Below are 24,030 nucleotides of genomic sequence, written 5' to 3'. Positions count from 1 at the left end.
GACTCTTAGGTACCCATTTTGCTAGTCAAATATCTGTCTTATTCCTTCTCCTTACCTACTCCTAACACTCAACAAGAGGTTCTAGAAAACCTCTAAAAAAAACCCTAGGCTTAGAAAACCCTGAAAAAGGACAGCGTTCAGGAAAGACCCACTAATTTTTATTCCTTACTGAGCTTCACTGATACGTCCCAGTGTGCAATGGTTACTTGAAGCCAGGTTTACCCATGGCAATTTTTACTAATGCTGGTTGCTGTGGTACTTAGCATCCCACCTTCCCAGGTGCATCATGTAGCTACTATCCTGGAATCCTAAAATATCACTGGACTCTGGAGAGGTCCTAGAGCCTGGGTTCCTATTATTTACAAGGCTCTTTAACCATTGTCTCCTTACAGATTCTGCCAAGTCTTGTCCTTTAGCAGGGTAAAGAATAAGTAGAATTTCAGTAAATGGAGATGAGAGAAGTAAACAGTAAGTTTGGAAGGGTAAAGACATAAAATGTAAATAGTATGATAATAATTATTGCAGAAATCATTGTGTGCCAGGCAAAGGATTAGGAGATTTTAATATTTAAATAGAATCTGAGGGTAGAAGAATGAAAGAAATAACACAGTAACATCTTAATATGATTTATTACTTTTCCTTGATGTGCTGCAACATGAAAAAAAAAGTGTGCTTTGAGGGGAGGGATTTCCCTTCATTGTAGCATATAAACAAATGTCTATCTTGCTTATAAATGAAGATTCATGTATTTTGGAATTGAAGGAAGTTAAATGTAGTAGATATTAGGGAAAGCAGCAAACTGCAATGAAAAAAATTAGGGGCAAATGGCTTTCCTCTATTTGTCTATTTATTATTAAAATGTCTGCAATAAAAATGTAAGCTTTAATTAATACCTTGAAATATTTTAACAACTAACCTTTTTTCCTTACTTGAAAACTTTTTATATATTATGATTTTTAAAATAGTGAACAGAAATTTTAATTTTAGAAAGACGAAAGAACTATATCCTTGACAGAAAACACTCATATTCACTGTCTAAGGTCATTTTAAAATATTAGGTACTTTACAGTGTTTGTGGAGAAAGAGCTACAGTTTGAAAACTTTAGTGTCTTTAATTCTATATTGATTATAGTGATGCCCATTTTACAGTTTTAATAGTATAATCCTTTGATTGTTAATCTTAAACTGATTAAAATGTCTTATTCTAAATTCTGGCAGTGAAAACTTACACTGCTGAATTAAACCTTATAATTCTTGGTAGTTGGACTGATTATTTCATTTTATGTTCCTTTCTTCCCAAGGGCATATTTATTAGACTAATAGTGATAAAAAAAGAAAATCACCATGGGACTACCTCTGAGTTTAAAATTGATATAATGATATAAGTGAAAAACCATTTTGGGGGTCAGCTTAACAACAGAGTACTTTACAGAAAATCCTCAGATAATACCTTTGAAATAGAGAAAGGGCATAGTAAACTTAGATCAGTTAAATATGTCATTAAACCATAGTGTCCAGATCATTCAAGATGTAAGAAGGATATGAAATTATACTTTTACCATAGTATTCTTGACAAAAAAGGCATTATATATTATTAATGTGGAGCATACTCTCAGTTTTACTGAGGACACATTGTTACATGTGGACCCTGTTCCCAAGAACAAAGTTGCATGATTCAGAGTTATCTTTGACGAACACAAACAGCAGAATGACATGAAGAAGGGAGAACACTACAAAAATATTTTCTTTACTAAATATATACCCATTCTAAATTCCAGGGTTTAGATATGTTATATTAATATGAATTTGCATATATGGATAAATCATTATGATTATGAATATTATTATTCTAAATATTTAATAAAAATTATTTGACATGATACAAAGATGTCTACAGAGAATTTTAAAACTACTCAAAATGTTAATTGTATCAGCATGTAAAATACTTTTTCGACATAGATATTTACTTAGATTTACAATTATGTTCAGTGTTTTTAAAGAAATGTTATATAACAATTTATATTACAATTTAAAATTATATACATTATAGCAATTAAATCTTTTTTAAAGTAACGTTATTTTTATTTATTAACTATATAACACACCACTATCATGCTTTTTCCTACAATTTTTTGCTGCATGCCTTGTGATTACCTCTTTTTATGACAATTTTGCAGTATCAGTTATTTGCATGTGATCTGTTGATTGTGTAATTTTTAAAATATTACTTTATCTTCTGCTTTTTTTTCTTGTTTAGAAAGGTTGTTGTAACTTTATCTCTTCTTATTTTCATTGTCTTTATTTTTGGATGATGAGGCTCTTAATTATTGTTACTTTCAGGCTTTTCTTTTACTTTGTGGTTTAAGAAGAGATTTCGACATCTTGAAGCACCATCAGTCTTTTTACTTTCAGTTTACCTTAGTAGCTTCCTCTAAGATCATTTCTTCCCATTATATTTTAATTTCAGTATGGTAAACAATTCTTTTCCGATGGTATGCTGGAGATAGAGCCAATTGTATATGTATCTCTTCCCTTCCCATACTGTGACTTTGGTAGCTTGAAATTGGCTATAGGGGAGTATTTACATTACGGAAATAGGCAAGTGTTACAAGTCAAGGCTTTTTTTCCCCCCAGAGAGACAGTTGTTCAACCTCTACCAGCACACCACTGCCTTTATATACCATATACCAAAATTAATTTCAGAATTAACAAAATTTAAAAAGTTAAAATGTTAAAGGACTAGAAAAACATGAGTGAGTATTTAACCAAGTTCTATATTAAAGTAATGGAAGGAAACTCAGAGAAGATTATCAATAGATTTAAAAAATTTGTGATGAATATAGTCAATCTATTTTAAATGAAAATGTTGTAAAGTAAGTTTGAAACCTGGTAATTAGAGTAATAGTAAGTGTTGCTCAAATAAATTAGAATTTGTGTTGATTTTTTAAAAAATCCTAGTTTAATCTAGTTGATTCAGTGTATTGCTAATTTATGAAAATATGCCCTTGATAAAATGTTACAACACAAAATATTTAACTCTACTATTTTCTAATTTCTACAATTTTATACTTGTGCTCTTATGAAATTCCTATATAGGTGACAGAATAAAGTTTTTTTTCCCCCAAAATAATCTATATAATTCCAGCAATGTATAGATTACCAATGGGACAGATCAATCATGTATAATAAGGCCTAATGTACTACTTCTCTGTTTGTTAAGTAAAGTTTAGAATCAAGTCATTCAAACTTAAAAAAAAAATTAATTAAACATTAGAAACTAAGCTTCTATATAATAACCAGTGAACCTGTTGTTTCATTTTCCTGTGATTTATTGTCTTTTGGCTAACAACTTATATGTGTCAGGGTAAATATTTACTTTTTTCCAGGTATTATGGCATCTTTTCCCTACTTAGTATTTTTGTGGCCTGATCATACATTCCTTTAAATTTCTAATGTATATTCAGATGATAATTTACTTATCTTTAAATGTAAAAACAATTTGTTAATATTGTGCTACCTTTTGAAACTTAGTAAATATTTAGAAATAGAAGAATCTAACTAATTTGTACTCTGCTAACTTACCTGTGATGATTTCTACATTTATATTTTTTACTGAGTGAGAACATCAAAATAACTTGTTCTTTATGAATTTTCAAAGTTTTCCTCTTCCAGAAAGAAATCAATTTTAAAATATACTCTTTCCAAAATCAGGAATTCCAAAATTAATAATGTTTTTCTAAGAAGATCCCTTCAATTTAAGTTCATTAGTTGCTTCTTGTATACCAAATTTCTGTGTGTAACAATTATCTCTTACATTTCATGGTATGTTATGTGGCCACATAGTATAAAATAGAATTGATAACCATTAGTATGCAGGGCAGGCCCTTTGATTTTATGTACCTTCTCTAATTTGTACTTCTCTCTTAGCCTCTAATTGTTTCATTTAATCAAAGTCTCTACTAACATATTTATAATTTGAATTTTTACTAATTTAGATATGATGTATCTTCCTTCGTTATTTTATTCTGAATTAGTATGGCCTTTTAAACTTTTAAATGAAAATGTTAAATGACAGTCTGTAATGTAGAGCAGAAATTAGATTTTAATATCCCTTTTGCATATAAAGATTTTTAAATGTATTTTTGACACTTTAACATTTTTTTTTCCAGATAAAGCCTTATGTTCATATAATTCAGGTAAATTTTAGCATGTGCAATGCTTAATGCATGTATTCACATGCACAGTTTAATTGGTTTGTTGTTTTGTGCCTTGTCTGGCTATTGTGCATATGTTAAATTCCTAAACAAAATATCACTAGCTTCCTTTTTCTACCTATAGAACTTTTCCAGTATCTCCATGTTGACATCTTTATTATTTTGGTATTAAAAACCATTTGTTGAAATATAGTGATTTATGATTTCAGTGTGTCTAATCTTGTCTCCTTTAGTATGGTATCATTTCATCAATGAAGTATGTTTTAGTGCGTATTGTGTTATCATGTACACTGTTTCAGAACTTTTGAATTTATATGGATGTAATTTGGTATATTTTTGACTTATGGAGGGATAGTGTTAAAAATTCTAAGTATGTTGAATTAAAACATAATTAAAACTACAATGTTTGCTGTAGTTTCTATCATTTTAGCCATTTTTTTCATATCTTCCAAAGAAAACTGAATAGATTTAGGTTTTCTACTCCAATGTATTATGACTTTTAAATTCACACATGCACAGAGTATATGTCAAGATATTTAAACTGATGTTAAGTTTTTTAACTGGTTACTGGGGTTTCTCTTGGTTTTAACAATTTTAGTAAGGTTAATATTTTAAAATATATTTAGTCTAATGAACTTTTATATTTAAAAAAATTTTCTTCTTGAATAAGATTAGGAAAAAATTATCTTAAAAACTTAGGAATAGCAAACTGAAATTTCAGTCCCTAAATGAAAAATTATTTTAAAAACTTGGGAATAGCAAACTGAAATTTCAGTCCCTAAATGAAAATGAAAGGAAGGATTTACCATTTACAACCAGGATTGAGTAAAAGGGGTTGCACTTTCTTTCCCACCTCAAGCAACAACAAAAATGGACAAATACATGATATAACTGTTTGAATAACACTGGGTATCAGGCATCTGAGGACAGTAATTACTAAAAGAAGGTAAACAAATGAGTTGAACCCTAAAATTGCCCTTGCCTACCTCTCTTTAAGAGAATTTCCTGCACACAGCATAGTGGAAGGAACACAGATGGAACCTACAGACTTCCAGAGTTAGGGAGATGGAGCTGAATTCAGGGAGACAGAAGGCTAGAGTTCACAGAACAGAATACTGGAAAGGAGAGAACTGTGCAAAGAGAGAACTCAAAGATCCACAGAGGGTCCTTCTCAAGTGTTCAGCTGAGCTTGATCAGTGAGTGAATGGAGGAATCTACCCAACGCTGGGAAAAGAACCACCCAAAAGGATTAGAGGTAATAGTACCTGAGAATAGTGTCTGTTTTTTTCAGTGAGTCTGAAAACATCAAGTTTCATGGGACATTGTGTTGAGTATGCAGAAATGTCTGACCTCAGTAGTGGAGAACAGTTAGCCCTAGAAGTGAACACTGTATTACATTAAAAAATTTTTAGAGCAAAAACTGAAAGGATCAAAGTGAACTGTGGACAACTTGAAGCTACCTAATACACAGGTAACTTAAGTCCCTACAGGAGAGGAGAGGGGGAAAGCACAAAAATATTTGAAGAAATAATTGTTGATCAATTGTTGAAAACCATAAACCCACATATCAAGGAATCTCACTGAACTTCCAAGCACAAGAAACATGAATAATAAACCAAGGCACATTAAAATTAAGTTCTTTAAAGCTAATAACAAATAGAAAATCTTACAGCGTCCAGAGAAAACAAACTCAGCACATAACTGCGGAGTAAAGGTAAAGATGACCACAGATTTTTCATTGGAAACAGTGCAAGTACTTAAAGAAAAAAATATCAATCTAGAATTTATACCCATTCATATTTCTTTCAAAAATGAAGGCAAAATAAAGAGTTTTCAAGCATACAACTACTAAAAGATCTCTTCACTAGAAGACTTGCACTAAAACAAATGTTAAAGGAAGTCCTTCAAGCAGACGAATAAGGATACCAGACAGAGATATATAATAGAAATGTATATAAAGGAATGAGGAACACCAGAAATGGTAACTTCATGGATAAATATATAAGATATTTTCTTGTTGTTTAAATACCTTTAAATATAATTGACCATTGAAACAATAGCAATACAGTATAGGGTTTGCAATATATGTTAAAGTGAAATATGTGACAACAGCAGCACAAAGGTTAGGAGAGGAAAAATAGAAGTGTATGACTGTAGTGTTTTTATAGTATACTATATGAATAGTAGTATATGAATTGAAAGGAGATTGTAATAAGTATGTATACCGTAAGCCCTAAAACCACAAAACAAAGGGTTATAGCTAATAAGCCAACGGAAGAGAGAAAATGGGACCAGAAAAATAGCCATTTCATCCAAAAGAATACAGAAAAAGAGGGAAAATGGAACAAAGAACAGATGGGACAAATAGAAAATAAATAGCAAGTTGATAGATGTAAACCAACCAAGTCAATGATCACATTAAATGTAAATAGTAAAAATGCCTCAATTAAAAGGCATTTTGGTTTTTTTTAAAAGGCAAAAACCAGCTATATGCTGCCTACAAGAAACCCATTTTAAATATAAAAACACAAAGAAGTTTAATGAAAAGTATGGAAAAGATAACACATTAATATCAATTAAAAGAGATATGGATTACCCTATATTAATATTAGACAAATTAGATTTTAGAGCAAAGAATATTACCAGGGATAAATGTCATTTTATAATAATAAAAGGGTAAATTAATCAAGAGAACATACCAATCCTCAACATTTAAACATGTAATAATGCAGCTTCAAATTACACAGAGAAAATTTATAGAGATTGTTGGATTGTATTAATTTTTAAAAAACAAAACAAAAAAGGAATTGACTATGGTTTTTGAAGAGCTCAACAAAATTGACCAAGAAAAAAGACACAAATTACTGAAATGCATTGGAAATCACTACCAATTTAACAGAAATTAAAGGGATTCCTATGGGAATTCTTTGGAAAATCACATAGGAATATAATGAACACCTTTATGCTATGAAATTAACATAGATGAAATGGGCAAATTTCTAGAGAGTCATAAATTACAGAAACTGATCCAAAAAGTCTGAATAAACCTATAACACATAAAAAAGCTGAATCAGTAATGAAGATTTTCCCACAAAGAAAAGCCTAGGCCCGGTGGCTTCACCAATGATGAATTTGATGAATTCTATGGTACATGTAAAAGGAAATAACAATACTTCTCAAATTCTTTGAGAAAAAAAGAGAAGGAAATATTTTCTAATTAATTTCCTAAGGCCAATATTATCCTGATACCAAAGTCAGACAAACATATATCACAGGAAAACTATAGATCAATATCCATGAATATAAATATGAAATCCTCAACAAAATATTAGTAAATCAAATCCAGCAATATGTTATATACTATAACTGAGAAGGATTTATCCCAGTAATGTAAAGTTGGTTTACTAACTAAAAATCAATTCAACATATTAATAGAAAAAAGGACAAAAACCATGTGATCATTCACATGAGATGAAAAAGCTATGACAAAATCCAACATCCATTCACAAAGAAAACTATCAGTAAAGTTGGAATAGGAGGGAACATCCTCAACCTGATAAAGAGAACGTACAAAAACCTACAGCTGGCACCATTTTTAATTGTAAAAGACTGAATGTTTTCCCTTTAATTGGGAACTAGGTAAGGATGTCTGCTCTTACCGCTTCTATTCAGCAGTGCACTGGAGACTCTAGTTAAAGTAGTCAGGCAAGAAAAAATAAATAAAAGGCATTCAAAATGGAATGGAAGAAGTGAAACTGTTTTTATTCACAGATGACATGATTCCATACGTAGAAAACTGTAAAGAATCCACAGAAAACTACTAAAGCTAATAAACAGTGTCAGCAAGGTTCCAAGATAATTGAACAATATGTGAAATCAATTGTATTTTATATACTATCCACTAACATTTTGAAAAGGAAATTTAAAATATTGATATTTTCATTCATAACGGAATAAAAAAATTTTTAATACTTGTGAATAAATTTCAAAAATAAGTGCAAACTTGCATACTAAAGAAATCACAAAAATTGCTGGAAACGATTAATGGACAATTTACATAAATTGAGAGGTATTTCACATTCATGGATTGAAAGACTCAATATTATTAAGATGGTGATTTTTCCCCAAATTGGTTTATAGAGTCAATATAATCCATATCGAAATCTAAGCAGGACTTTTTGCTGAAATTAATAAGCTGATCTTAAAATTTACATGGACATGCCTAGGATCCTGAGCAGCCAAAACAAAAGCAAAAGCAAATTTGGAAGTCCTACATTTCCTGATTTCAAAACTTATAAAGCTACAGTAATCACAATATTGTGGTGCTGGCATAATGATAAATGTACCAATAGATGGAACCTAATTCAGAATTTTAAAATAAGCCCTTATATTTATGGTCAACTGATTTTCAACAGAGGTGCCAAGGCAATCCAGTGGGAAAAGAATTATCTTTTTAACTAATAGTGCAAGAACAATCAAATATCCACATGTTAAAAGATTATTTTAGAAACTATCTCACACCATCCATAACAGTTAACTTAAAAATGAATCACAGACCTGACTGTAAGCTAAGACTATAAAACTCTTAGAAAAAAAATAGGAGAGAATCTGTATTACCTTGGGTTAGGCAAAGGTTTCTTTAATACAACACCCAAGGCAAAATTAATAGAAGACTGAAGAAATAAATTGGACTTCATAAAAAATTAAAATGTTTGGCTTCAAGACACCATTAAGAAGGTAAAAAGATGAGCCACTGACTGGGAGAAAATACTTGCAAGTCATATATTTGACAAATACTTGCACCCACAATATATACAGAAACCTTAAAATTCAATAATAAGAAGACAAATAATGCAATCAAAATGTGGGAAAAAAATTTCAATTGTGATTTAATGGAAGAAGACGTACGGATGACAAATAAGCACATGAAAAGATGCCTCAAATCATTATTTGTTAGTGAAATGCAAATTATAACCTCATTAAGATTATCAGTTCATATCCACTGCAATCAGTATGATACAAAAGATGAATAATAACAAATTCTGGCAAGGATATTGAGAGGTTAGAACCATAATATGTTTACTGCTAGAAATGTGAAATGGTATAGTTCTTTGGAAAACAGTTTGGTGGTTTGTTAAAAAATTAAAAATAAATTTACCATATGACCCAGCAATTCACTGGCAGGCAGGTGAAATGAAAGTGAATATCCACTCAGACTTGTACTTGAATGTACAGCATTATTCATAATGGTCAAAAGTGGAATGTGGTATCCATACAGTGGATTACTATAAATAACAGGGAACAAAGTGCTAATACAGACAACAATGTGGTTGAACAAAAAAATGTTATGCTAAATAAAATGCCAGGTACAAAAGGTCAAGTGATTTAAAAAATGAACTTCTATCCACATTTCACACCATTATAAAGTTAACTCAAAATCAATGTAAACCTTAAAATTATAAAACTCCTAGGAGAAAACTTTGTCACCTTGGGTTAGGCAGAGATTTCTTAGGGTACCAAAATTGTGTTCCATTAAGTAACAAACTGATAAATTGGCCTTCCTCAAAATAAAATTATCTTTTTTTTTGTTTAAAGGACACTGTTAGGATAATGAACAGCCACACCACAGGCTGGGAGACATATTTACAAACCATATATCTGATAAAGAACTTATATTTAAAATATATAGAGAACTGTCAAAACTCATCAGTAAGAAAAACAACCAATAAAAAGTGGACATAAAATATGAAAGGCCATTAAAGAAGATATAGGGATGGAAAATAAATATATGAGAAGATGTTCAACATTAGTCTTCAGAGAAATGCAAATGAGATACTGTTACACACTTGAATAGCTAAAATGGAAAAGGCTGTCTGTGCTATATATTAGGGACAATGGGAAGTGACTAAAACTCTCATACATTGCTTGTGGAAATGTAAAATGTTACAGCCTCTTTGGAAAATACTTCGGCAGTTTCTAAAAAGTTAAACATACACCTACTATATAACGCAACCATTCTACTCCTAGGTATTTACCAAAGTGAAAGCGTATATCCAAACAACAACTTGTACATGAATGTTTATTGTAGTTTGATTTGTAATAGCCAAACAACCCAAAAGCCCCTCAACTGGGGAATGGACAAACAATCTGTGGTATAGACATGAAATGGAATTTTACTCACCAATAAAAAAGAAGGAACTGTTGATATACACTACAGCATGGATGAATCTCAGAACAATTGTACTGAGTGAAAGAAGACAGACAAAAGGAATACCGCCTGTATGATTCTATTTATATACAGCTCTAATAAATGCAAATTAATGTATGAAATAGAAAACTAACAAAAGAAAAAATAACTAAATAGATAAAATTCTGAAAACTCTGACATTATCAGAACAGACTTGGCACAAAAAAATAATAGCGTAAAGGAAAAGATAATTTCAGATAAAGTTGATATTATAATAAGTTCAGTTAGGCTGTTGGAACTCTGTCTACAAGTATACAAAAATAACTTCAAAAACATGGACATATTATGGACAAATTCCTAGAAAAATAGTATTTATGAAAACTGACTCAATAAGAAATAAAAACTTTAAACATTCCTTCAACCACAAATATTATTAATATGTTGAAAGTAGTAAAACTTTTGAAAATAAAAAACCCACTAGAACCAGTCATTTTTTATGGGTGATTTATACTAACTTTTAACAGGTTATCTTAATCTAATAAGACTCTGGAATATAATATAAATAAAGTAAAAACATTTCTAAGCTCATTTACAAAGTTAGCATGACTTTTATACCAAAATTCTACAAAGCCATTCAAAGAAAGGAAATTTATAAGTCCATTTCACTCCTAAATATAGATGACCAAAAAGGTATTGAAAATAAGAAATCAATTCCAAAATTTTATAAAAATCTATTCATGTGGTTAAGCATGTTTACAGATTAAGGGAGAAAAGCTATGGTCATTTTCAATAATGAATAAAAAACATTTTGTAGAATTCAACATAAATTCATATATATTTTTTAGCAAATTATTAGTTAGAAAAGAACTTCTTCAATTTGATAGAATATCTATTAAATATTTACAGGAAATTTCATCTTAAATTGCCAATGATAGAATTATTTTGTTTTAAACCCACACAAGAAAATAATTGTAATGGAGGTCTTAGTACATGAGACAAAAGAATTTAGAAACATTAAGGATTCAAAGGAAGAAAAAAGATATTTGCAGTTGACATGATTGTTTAACTCAAACTTTGAAAAGAATCTATAGACAAATTATGATTTATCAGGAAAGCTGTATATAAGATTAATATATAAAAGTCAATTGCATTTCTATACCCTAGTATCAAATAGAATAAATAAATTTTAAAAGATGTAATTTACAATAGTAACAGAGAATATCAAATATTTAGGAATAAATCTAGCAGAAGTTGTGTAAAACTACCATAGGAAAAAATTTTAAACTTTTATTAAGAACTATTAAAGAACATTTAAATAAATGGATATATGCCATAACCATCGATAAGAAGACTCAACATTATTGCCAATTTCCCCTGTTTGACCTAATGATTCAATTCAGTTGCAATCTTATCAGATATCTTTATGGAAACTGATGGCCAGATTTTAAGTGTACAGAGAACTAAAGGGCCAAAAAATAGTTAGAAAGCTTCTTGTGAGGGCAGGGAGGAGCTAATTGTTTGATCAGATATCAGCATTTAATGTACTTGACATGGTGTGCAACTGGTATGAGAATAAATCAATCAGTAGAATAAGTAGAGAGCCCAGAAGCAGAATCTCTTATATAAGACTGTCTTATATAAGGATCTGAAGTAATATGTCAGACCAAGAGGGGGGAAATAGGCAATTTAATTAAAGAGTTGGAAAAAGTTATTATCCATAAAGAAAAGAAAATAGGTTAAATTAAATCTCCTGTCTTGCAATATGTACAAAAATATTAACTCTAGCTGGATTAAGAACTTAAATACTATATAAGTTAAGCTTCAGTCAGGAAGTTAAAGCACTATTACAGATGTGGAATAAGAGATTTATTATAAAGATTAAATTTTACAAAATTATAAGATAAGCTGGGACTTCTTTGTAAGAAGGTTTTTAAGAGTATAATTGAAGAATCTGAGTAAAGTCACTTGCCAGAGACCACAAAGGGGAGCTAGTGAAAAGTATGGAAGGCTGTTCATCCACTAGGGAGTCCTAAAGTTACTGCAAGTCATAGGTCAGGTTGGAAAGGAAAAATGCATGAAAACCAGGAAAATCAAGGAAAACCAGAACCCACGAGGACAAACTAGAACCGGTGTCTGTCTCTAACCCTGATTTTGTGGGTGACCAGCAGAAGCAGCCGGTGTCCTTTGTGTGCAACTGCAGATGTGCGTGGCACAGGCCTGGAGGAAGCTGTAGGAGGAGAACCAGCAGGAGCCAGACGAACATCTAAAATCCTAGACTTGGTTACATCACACCTATTATAAAAGTCAGAAAGAATTGAAAAGAGAAGTTAAAAAACCACAATCATAGTAACGTCTCCCAGAAATTTGAACTACACAGTTAACCAACTTGAATTAATAGAACATATTCTCAACAGAGAACATAAATGCTTTTCACCTACAAATGAAACATGTAAAATTTTGCTACTGATTTTTAATTAAGTAATACATTCATAGGGTATAAATTCAAAAGTGTATATAGTGAAAAAAAACTATCACCCCTATTTTTTAAACATCTAGTTCTCCTTCCCTGAATGAACCACTGTTACCAGTGTCTATATTTTTGCAGAGATATTCTATGCATACACAAACAAATATATATAGATAATTCTTTTTTTCTAACATATTCTGTGCCCTCTGTTTTTTATTTTTAATCTCTATTCTTTTAGTAGTTACTATTGAAATTATAACATGCACCCTTAACAAAGTAATATTAACATCGCTACCTTTTTTCCCAAACCATATAAAAAAGTTAAAATCTGATTCACAACCTCACCCCTACCATTTAACATATTACTGCCAGAATTTTACCTCTACTTCCAAATTAGTAATTATTATAATTACTGTCATTCTGTTCATTCAGAGTTTGTTTATATTTATCTGTATTTTTACAGCTCTCTTTGCTCTCCTTTGTTTTCATCCCTTCTGGGATAAATTTCTCTATTTTGAGATACACATTTTTTAGAGTTTCTTTCAAAGAACTGGAAACAGGCTTTGATTTTCTGAGTATATTTTTATTTCTTCATTCCTGGTGGAACACTTAGCTATGTATAAAGTTCTAGAATGACTTTTATTTTCTCTTAGCACCCTGAGAATGTTAATCTAACAACTTCTGGTTTCCAACTTTGCAGAAAAATCTCTCCGTTTATTTAAATTTTCTTTCATTTTCAGCAGTTGTTATGAGTTGAATTGTGTTTCCAAAAAATATATGTTAAAGTCCTAACCAGTACCTCCAGATGTGACTTTATGTGGAAATAGAGTCTTTACGGACGTAATCAAGTTTTCATGTCTGTGGTCGTTAAGGGCAAACCCTAATCAAATATGGCTGCTGACCCTATTAAAAAGGGGAAATTTGGACGTAGAGATAGACATTCACAGAAGGAAGACAGTCTGAAGACATTCAGGGAGAAGACGATTATGTGACTGGAGTGATGCACCTACAAGTGAAAGAATGCCAAAGATTGTGGGCAAACACCAGAAGCCAGAAGAGACAAGGAAGGATTCTTCCCTAGAGACATCAGAATGAGCATGGCACTGCTGACACCCTGATTTTGGACTTCTACCCTCCAGAACTGTGAGACAATAAATTTCTGTTGTTTTAAGCTACGTAGTGTTTGGTACTTTGTTATAGAAGCCATAGGAAACTAACACAGTGGTGTTTTGTGGTTTGAGGCATACTTGTTTTGCACTTTTTTTGTTAAGTGTATTCCTAAACATTTCATGTGTTTGAATATTCTTGTAAATGATAGTGGTTTTGAAAACATTTTTCTAATTGTTCATTGTTCATTTTTGTATGTTGACTATGTATCTTGGAGTTTTGCTAAATTCACTGGTTAGTCTTAAGTTTTTTATAGTTTCCTTAAGATTTTTAATTTACGTGATCATGTTACATCTTGCTTTCTAATCTGTATACCTTCCATTTATTTCCCTTGCTGTATTTTACTGTCATGCAAGTACAGTATTGAATAGAAGGGGTGGTAGTGGACATCACTGGCTTATTCTTTCTCTTAGGGGGAATACATTCTATATTTAATAATTGTTATGTTAGCTGTAGGTTTTTTGTAGATGCCCTTTATCAGTTTGAGGAAGTTTCCTTCTCAGTAGTTTGCTGATACATTTTATCATGAATGCGGGTTAAACTTTTTCACATGATTTTTTACGTCTATTAAAATAATTTTAAACCTGCATGTATAAATGAAATAACTTCAATAAGCATTAAATTAGAACTAGAGAGAAAAATCAACAAATGTACCACCATTAAAGAAGAGTCTAATATAATTCTCTCTCAATCATTTATTGGTCAAGCAAACAAAAATTTAGGGTAGAAGAGACTCAAACCACAGAATTAACAAATTTAATCTCATGGTCAAAGAACTCTGAACCTAACATTTGATGAATTCATATTCATCTGTTATGTCCATGAAACACTTGTAAGAATTATTAATATACTATTCAATAATTCATTTTTTGACAAATTTCAAAGAATTGATATGCTGTAGGCTATTTTCAACTAGAGTGTTACTATGTAAAGGTTTTTAAAAAGAGATAAATTATACCCATACATTTGTTAAATTTTAAAAATAGACTTGTACTCTAAAGAACATTTTTTTCAAGATCTATTATCTCTGCAACTGTCATGGATTATTCAGTTAATAGTGTCTTAAATTTAATGAAATATGGTAAATATCTTATAGACCCAAGAAGAAAATACCTAGAACTAAACTTTAAAGAATATACTACATACAAATATTTGTGTAATGCAAAGAAGTACTTGGGAGAGAATGCTTGTGTTAACAAAGCATTCGAAGGTTGAAAATTATGATGTACTCATTCAGTTTTTTAGGAAAAGAATAATGAAATAAATTAAAAATAGAAGGAAAGAAATCCTAACAATAAGAGCAAAACCTAAATAAAACAAGAAACAAATTTCTAGTTAGGATTATGGAGCCCAAAATTTAATCCTTTAAGTGAATTACAAAATGAACCTGTAGTGAAATTTATTGACAATAAAAAGAAGGTACGGTTAGTATTCAAATGGATGTATAATTGATATATCAGAAAATAGATTATAAAATAAAATTTAAACATTGTAACAAGCACTTTGAAAACTTAGACAAAGTGAACAAATTCCTATAAAATATATAATTTACTAAACCTTGAATTAGTAAGTCATTCTACATCTACCAAAAAGTGGAATTAGCAATTTAAAATATACCCACAAAGGAAACACCAGACCATGGTAATTTTATAGATTAATTCTCTCAAAATTTCAAAGAACAGATTTTTTTTTTTAATCTACACAAATTCTCCCAGAGAATAAAAAAGGACTAATTCTCAATATTTAGTTGGGCTAGTGTAACCTTGATTCTAAACCAAAAGGTTAGTACAGGAAGGAAACAGGCCAGAATGAATTGTAAATAAAAATTGAAAATCCTTTATGAAATATCACTGAACTTATGAGACTTTCCTCAATCTGATAGAATGTAAATTCAGCAAATATCACTTTAAATGGATAAATATTAGAAAAATTCTATTTAAAATCAGAATTTAGAAAGAAATGTAAAATTTCTTTCCAGTATTATGCTTACTAGCATAGAAAGAAAAAAGGCATTAGGACTGGGAAGAAAATTGTCTCCATAGAAAAATTCCAATTAAACCATAATACATTTATTAGAAGTAAAGAAAAAAGAGACTTTAACAAGATGGTTGATTCACATTATTTTACAATAAAATTGCATTTCTGTTTATGAGCAATTAGTTTAGAAAACATAACTTTAACAGTATTTCTAAGAGCAATAGAAATGATAAGATACAAAGGATAAATCCAGCAAATGTGGAAAATTTGAGTGACCAAAGTTAAAAATTTCATAGAGAGATCTTAAAGAAAACTTAAATGAAGAGAATGCCATGTTCATGGCTAGTAAAACAATGCTGTAAAATATGCCATTTCTCCCTGAATTGATGTATTGATTCAGTGCATTTCAAATCAAAATCCCTATAGGATGTTTTTGTGCAGTTTGATAACCTGAATCTAAAATTTAAATGGAAGCGCAAAGGAGAAATATCAAAGATATGAATAATTAGGTAAAGGATTTGCTTTTCAATATATAACATTGTAATAACAAAGACAGTGAGTTACTGGTTTATAGATAGAGAGCCTGTACAAGGAAAAAGAAGTAGAGTACCAAACAAATCCTAGCAGATAGAATACATTTATTTATAACAGAAGTGACATTGCAGATCATTGTGGAAAGATAGAATGATTAAATAAACAATGCTGAGATACGTGTTATCCATATAGAAAGTGAAGTTGCATCCATATCTCATGCCATACAGAAACTTAGTTCAAGATGGATAGGATATAAATGCACAAAGCAAAATTTTTAAACTTTCAGAAGAAAATAAGGGTATCTCTGTGCTTGTATACAAGCTCAGGAAATTTCTTAAAGAAATTTTAAAATTTCTTTTTAAAAAAGAAGATTGATCCATTCAGTGACATTAAACTTAAGTACTTGATTTCATCAGAATGTGACAAGATCCACATAGAACATAACTGCAATATATTTAACCTCTATAGGATTAATATCAAAATAGGTCAAGACTTCCATCAGGAAAGTAATCAAGATTCTGAAAGGAAGTAGCATTTACAAACCACATATATACCTCACCTCCCACTCTCACCCGCACCCTCACACACAAGATGGCTCGCTCACAAAAGCTGATAAAATGAACTTCATCTTTTGCTGGTGTCATTCTTATTTTACATTAAAGGCAGATCTGATCCTTGACCAATACAAAAAGCACGTAATCTTTATGCTCTGTACTGTACCTGGCACATTAAACTAATCATTGCTTTGTCCTTGATCATTTACAAGGTAAAATCTTGTTACAAGCTGAGCAATTTTTCTTAAGTCTCTCCTCAATAGCCTCATCTGTGTTATCCCTCCTTTCTCCCAAGTTCATTTAGAATGTATGTCCTAATTCTATAAATCCTTTTGTGAGCATTCTGTTGGGATGTTGTCAGATAACTAGTTTCCATATTAATGGGTGCTATAAGAGCCTCAGATTCAATTGGGTCCAAAACTTTATGACATATAGATTTGGAAGGAAAACAGTAGTGAGTACACTCAGTGGGACGACATGACCAAAAAAGATAGGTACCTTCTACCTAAACATTAAAAGGAGAAAAACAAGAACTGCAGTTCCCGGCAAAAAAGAAAGACTCTCCCTCTCCCAAGAGGGCAGGGATTACAACAAACAAAATATAGAGAGAGTATTTCTAAGGAGAGGTTGCAAATGTTGGAGGGCATTCCTAGAACGTTTTAATTATTGCTATTTTACGCAACATGAGCTTTCAGTGTTTTATAAACCTTACAGGAAAGTATTTATTTTCTGATAACAGAGTTTAGTCTATGTAATGAGTAATGTATTATGTAAGTAGACGGACAAAACAAGTTCTCTTTTGAAATAGCAACACTGTCTTCATTTATCATTAAATATTTTCTGATACCAAAGAAGGGAAAAATGCTTTAATAAAAGATTCTCTTATGTAAGGTGTACCTATTCCTGAGACACATGTAGGAGAAAAGATAGATTAAAAAACAAATTATAACATGTTTATTTATATATGTGATATATGTCATCATTAAGTGTGAAGACAGTCTGCTTTAGCCATCAAAGCTCTACTTAATTCAATTTAATGTTATTTTTGCCATAGCATGATTAACGTTTTAAAGTTTTGTTATAGATTTGTGTTGTAAGGAAAACACACACAGGGCTCTTGAATAATAGTAATTATTATTGTTCTGTCTTATGTTGTTTCTTAGAAAACATAACAGTTCACAATGTGTAAGTCAGTTTGTGGATGATTTATTTCTCGTATTTTTCTCAGAGCAACAGAAAACAACTAAAGTAATAGTAAGGGAAGGACATTTAAGATGTCTTAAATTATGCTTCCTCTCCATGAGTGTGAAAAATAAAGATTAAAGAATTGGGTATATTTAATTCATTAGTCATGCATATTAGAAAAAGACACATGAATGTCTTTGAATATAACATTGTTTGTATTTTGAAGTTTACTAGATTTAAATACCTTTGTCTACAAGCATCTAAAACTGACCTGATTGAGCTATTTTTGACTCGGCTTTTTGTCCAATAGATTTTATCAATCAGCATCAAATCACTAACATGTATTATTTAATATTTAATATTAGTTCAAGCTTTAATCCTTTTAGGAACTTTATCTTATACATTTCAAAAATAATATCCTCACATAATGAAATATATGTAAAAACAGGTGTTTGTGACGTCATAATGACTTTTCTTCTCTCTTTTTTTATTCTCAAGTATTCCATTCAAATTCCTTTCATTTGTTTTTCAGGTTGGTGAGGGGTTTTTTCCTTAAATGATCAGCAATTTTAATTATTGCTATTGTTTGCTTCATAGGGTCAAAGAGAATAAGTGATAGTGAAGTCTCTGACTATGACTGCGATAATGGAATTGGTGTAGTATCGGGTAAGAATTTCAGAATTATTTTATAGTAATAATAAGGAAGTGTAACTCATTATTTACCAGTAAATATGTAAATAGATAAATATAATGAGGTACAAAGGACTTACCTCTTTATGCCCCCTCCCCACAGCCTATGGCAGTTTAAACTGAATAATTCTAGTTGCTGGAATACCTGTACCAGTTCTTAGATTGAATATTCTATTGAAAGATGTCTCATAAGTAATACTTACCAATTTTCTATTTTTAAACTACTAAGTAATAAGGATTTCACAATAAATTTGAGAAGTTATATAACTGAAACTTCTTTATACTTCACTAACAGTGTGAAAAAAATCTTTTTAATATCACATATCCAAGTATGTCAAATATTTGAATCCACTTTTTTGAAATTTTTTTCATTGTTGTTATGTGGATTAGTATCAGGTACAGCTACATTCTGAAATTATGGTATTGTAGTTTAAAATATTGACTCACTTATGGTTAGAAATTTATCTGATGATTTGATATTTTAGGTAAGTAGCTATTTTTAATAAATTCTGGCAAAATTTTTATATATATTATACTCAAAATATTATAAAAATGTTTGATTCTCTTCTTCTTGAAGGTTAATTAGCTTAGCAAATTTCATAAGCATAACCAATTTTATCATGAACAAAATATGTTTTATTGTATGTAAGACGTGCTGCAGTTGCATCAGTGACTGACAGTTTTTGTTGGACAGTTTTTTGATAGAATATGAGTCAGTTTGCATGCTACCAGTGTACTACTTTTAAAAAACCCAATGACTATCTTTTAGCCTTTATTTTTTGCACTAAGGGTTAACAATATATTAATTCACTAAGACTGCAAAAATATTTTTTGTGTTTTATGGTTTGTGAATTAAACCTGAATAAAGTCATATTTCTCATGATCTCTTGCTTGGAGATCATTAGCAGTTTTTTCCTGCTTGTGTTCTAGTCTGTTAATTGACTTTTCAACTTCTTCTCTTTATTAAATATCTAGCCACATCAGATTTTTTTCACCCAAAATATTTTCCTTCAGGTCATTAAAGCTCTTTATCTTGATGCCATTTTTGGCATATCTCAATTCTTTTATTTTCTATTTCCAGGATGACAAAAAAATGATCATGTTATTATTTTTCCATTCTGTTAAAGGAACTGTATCTTTTGAAAAAACCTTTTCAGGAATCATTCATTATTTTGGTTAGTACTCTCTGGAAAAATTTTTTTTGTTACAGAATAGTATTTCGCAAACCTACACAATTCAAAGTGTTTACCCTGGGTTCATTACTTTTTACCACCATGAAACATCATCGTTTCTTGTCTCAATGTTGTTATCAATTTTTTTACTATATAGTGAATCATTTAATAATCCATTGAGGAAAAAAGACTGCTGTAATATCCTATATGTTGCTATTTTGAAATCCAGTGTAATCTTTGAGACATGGTTTTTTCATCATATACCATATTTTAATAATGCATTTGAAAGATAACATTTCAAAAACTACAATACCATAGTCCTGATTTTGATGTTTATAAAAAGGATATGGAGATAACTTCAAATACTTGGAATCTGTCAGAATTTACATATTTACTTCAAATGGTATTCAGAGTGCTTTCTAATATTGTTTATTTCTTAAAGAAATAACTATAGACTATAGAAATTAGAAACTTTTTGTCAAGTTAATCATTTATTTATTTATTTTATTTTTTAAAATAGATCTTTATTGGAGTATAATTGATTCACAATACTGTGTTAGTTTCTGTTGTACAGCAAAGTGAATCAGCCATATGCATACATATATCCCCATATCCCCTCCCACTGTTTTTTTTGTTTTTTAACATCTTTATTGGAGCCTCCCTCCTTTATAATTATTGAGAACTATTTGAAGCTCTTCTAGGTCAATGAAGAGATGAAAATGTTTTTAGAATAAACTTGAATCTTTTACTGAATATTATTAACTGTGTAAAAAAGTTTTACTCTACCAAGCATAGGGCCTTGGACATAGTAGCTCTCTAAATATTTGAATATTTGTCTTTCCTTTTCAATGTAAGTGTTTATAAGATATTATTTTATCTTAGTATTATGCTTTATTCATTATGCTTTACATTTAGTATATTCAGAGCTTTTCAACTTCACTAACATTTTATGTTTTTTCAGTGAAATACAAAATACAAAAGATCTTAGTGTATAGATAACTATAATCTTAATATTTCCACCTTTAGATTATCGACACAATGGTCGAGATCTTCAAAGCTCAACATTGTCAGTGCCAGAGCAAGTAATGTCATCAAACTATTGTTCACCATCAGGGTCTCCTCACCGAGTAGATGTTATAGGAAGGACTAGATCTTGGTCACCCAGTGTCCCTCCTCCACAGAGGTAAGACAGCATAACATTTTATTTGTAAGATGATATTATAAGCCTATTTATCATAAAATATTATTGGAAATTTTCAAAGATAATAAATTCTTGTAGAAAAAAGTTACTTAGGGAAAAACATACCTGCTATCAATAGCCTCTATAATGAGAGTAAGATGAAATATGGGCTACTTTGTAACTTAAGATGACCTATATATAATTTTATAGTTACAGTTATAAAGAAGATCCAACTTCCAGTCTCATATGTATATTGAGCAGATCTAGTTAGACCCAACTAATTATACTCATGAATGACATAGGTATTGATAATTTAAGAAATTGGAAAAAAAAATTTGATGGAGCTATACAATTAAGAACAATCATGAGAAGACTAAAAAGGAATGCACGGGCAGTGGGAAGAATTGCTTGGAAAATCTGCAACTCCAGGTCTTATGCTTAGTGGAAAACTCTGATCAATCCAGTTAAGTACAGAAAGGTTTAATGGAGTAAGAACCGTGGAAGTAATGTGTTTCCTAACAGGAAATATGTGCATAATTTCACATTTTATATACTTGCTATGTTTAAGGATATTTGAACTCTTAGAATGACAGCCTTATAACACTTATTTTAAATGAGCAATTGATTAGTTTTAGGCATTTAGACTTAGAATTTTAAATTGTAATCTTAATTTTGTACATGGTATTGGACTATTTAAGAAAAAAGGTTTATTATATTTATAAATTTAACAATTTATAAGGATATTAAGGACTTTAAAAGTGTTAATTTAGACAATTAATTGAAGAGAAAATCTAATATGTTAACAAACATAGTTTAAAATGTTTGAAGATGTTGAATTAACTAAATTTGTAAATGGGACTAAAATTATTAAAAGTCTTCTGAAAAGTAATTGTTTAAATGTGGTAGGCCTATCAGTAGAGTAATAAGATTTGTAATCTGAAATTTAAAGTGCAAGAGAGAAAGAGATTTTGAATTTGTAGCTTTAATAAATTAAGTCCTTCCTTGTTAAAAAAAAAAAAAAAGAATACTTGACTTTTACCAGGGAAAAAATATTTGAACATGCCAATAGAAAATTGGCATGGGTTTTAGATTAGATTCACCTGCACATAATAGAAAGCCCGTAATAACAGGAGCTTATGTAAAAGGTTTATTCCATCATGAAAAAGAAGTATATAAGTAGACAATCCAGGCCAAGAATGGCAGCTTAAAAAAATAGTCATTAATCAATTCTAAAGACATCAGTTAGATTTTAAAAGAAATAACAATTAATATCCCTAAAATAAGATCCACCAGTATATTGTCTATAAGCAACATGCTGAACTCATTTTCTCCATACAAATCTATTCCTCTTCCTGTATTACATATCTCGTTATCACTACTATACACCTGGGAGTCATCCATTAATAGTTTTGATAATCCTTATCTCCATCCCCATTGATATTAGCTTACTTTTATGTTATACCTCTGTTATAGCAGCAATCTCCTATTAGTTAAAACAAAACAAAAACCTTGGACTTGACATTACAGTGATTTTTGTCTTTTTCTACTATATTAATAAACTTTGTTTCTTAGTATAATATGTGACTATGGTCTATTAAGATATTTAATGGATCTTGCTATTTCAGTCGGAATGTGGAACAGGGACTTCGAGGGACACGCTCTACTATGGGACATTATAATACAATTAGCCGAATGGATAGACATCGTGTCATGGATGACCATTATTCTCCAGATAGAGACAGGTAAATATGATCAAATACTATTAGAGCTTATTATAATTGCTGCCTTCAGGAAGAAGGTATTACCATAATATATTTTCATCCTGAACTTGGGTATTTCTTATCTTAGTTTCTAAAACCATATGCTTCCTTTACAATACCTACATTGATTCTTTTGATTGCCACATCATTAAAAAAAATTAAAAAAACAAAAATAACCTTTTGTTTGGTAAGAAAAAAAATTCATTTTGCTCTTTCAATTTTGGTACTTTGTTAAATCAAACCAGTTAAGTTAGTGAATTTGAACATGAGGTTATAATGATAATCATAAGGAAAATAAGATGTTGTATTATTTTTACCTTGTCATAACCAATTATCATATAGAAAAATACTTTCATGAGACAATAGATTTAAAGTCTTTTACATTCATCAGGGAAATAAGTGTGACTTTTTTTATATAAAAGTGTTAAGACAAGTCTGGTTTGTTTAGGAAACAGACACAAAAACTGATTCATGAAGAGGTTTTTCCTCATGGCTTTCAGTAAACCTTTTAAGCAACTTAAAGAATCATGCTTGTCAGCTGCTGTACTTGAGAGACTTCTCTGAATTTGCTCTAGTAAATGTGATATACTTAGAGGTAATACGGTATGTTTCAATACATACGTTAATTACTACTAATTTTTTTAAGTTAAGCAAATTGGTTAACCCTCTAATTCATGGTTTGGTTACATATAAAATAGAAAATGCTATGATATTTCCCCAAAACTATTAAAAGGATTTAAGATAAGGATTAGGATAGAAAGCTTAAATTACTATTCAGAGACTATTATGATGAAATAACACGTGAACTCAGAAGTCTCTTTGTATGCATCCTAAACTAATTTTAGTAAAACCACTTGGGGGTTTTCAATCAATTGATATGAAAATTTGCTGTCAATATTTATATATTTAATTGTTTTATCTAAGTCTAGGGTTATACTCAGTT

General features: G+C 30.1%; 1 protein-coding gene across 36 annotated transcripts in view; it reads left to right on the top strand.

The window, feature by feature from the left end:
• RIMS2 (regulating synaptic membrane exocytosis 2) overlaps positions 1 to 24,030 on the top strand; it is a 597,264-nt gene that overhangs the window by 350,872 nt on the left and 222,362 nt on the right. For all 36 annotated transcript variants that reach the window (XM_059902177.1, XM_059902158.1, XM_059902168.1 and 33 more), the window contains 3 exons: positions 18,883 to 18,951; positions 21,174 to 21,330; positions 22,953 to 23,069. In XM_059902177.1, coding sequence (XP_059758160.1) covers positions 18,883 to 18,951; positions 21,174 to 21,330; positions 22,953 to 23,069 — 343 coding nt within the window. The remainder of the gene's footprint in view (positions 1 to 18,882; positions 18,952 to 21,173; positions 21,331 to 22,952; positions 23,070 to 24,030) is intronic.

This window comes from Balaenoptera ricei, chromosome 17, assembly GCF_028023285.1.
Source record: "Balaenoptera ricei isolate mBalRic1 chromosome 17, mBalRic1.hap2, whole genome shotgun sequence".
NCBI lineage: Eukaryota > Metazoa > Chordata > Mammalia > Artiodactyla > Balaenopteridae > Balaenoptera > Balaenoptera ricei.
The sequence above is the reverse complement of the archived record's forward strand: the minus strand, read 5'-3'. Positions and strand labels throughout refer to the sequence as shown.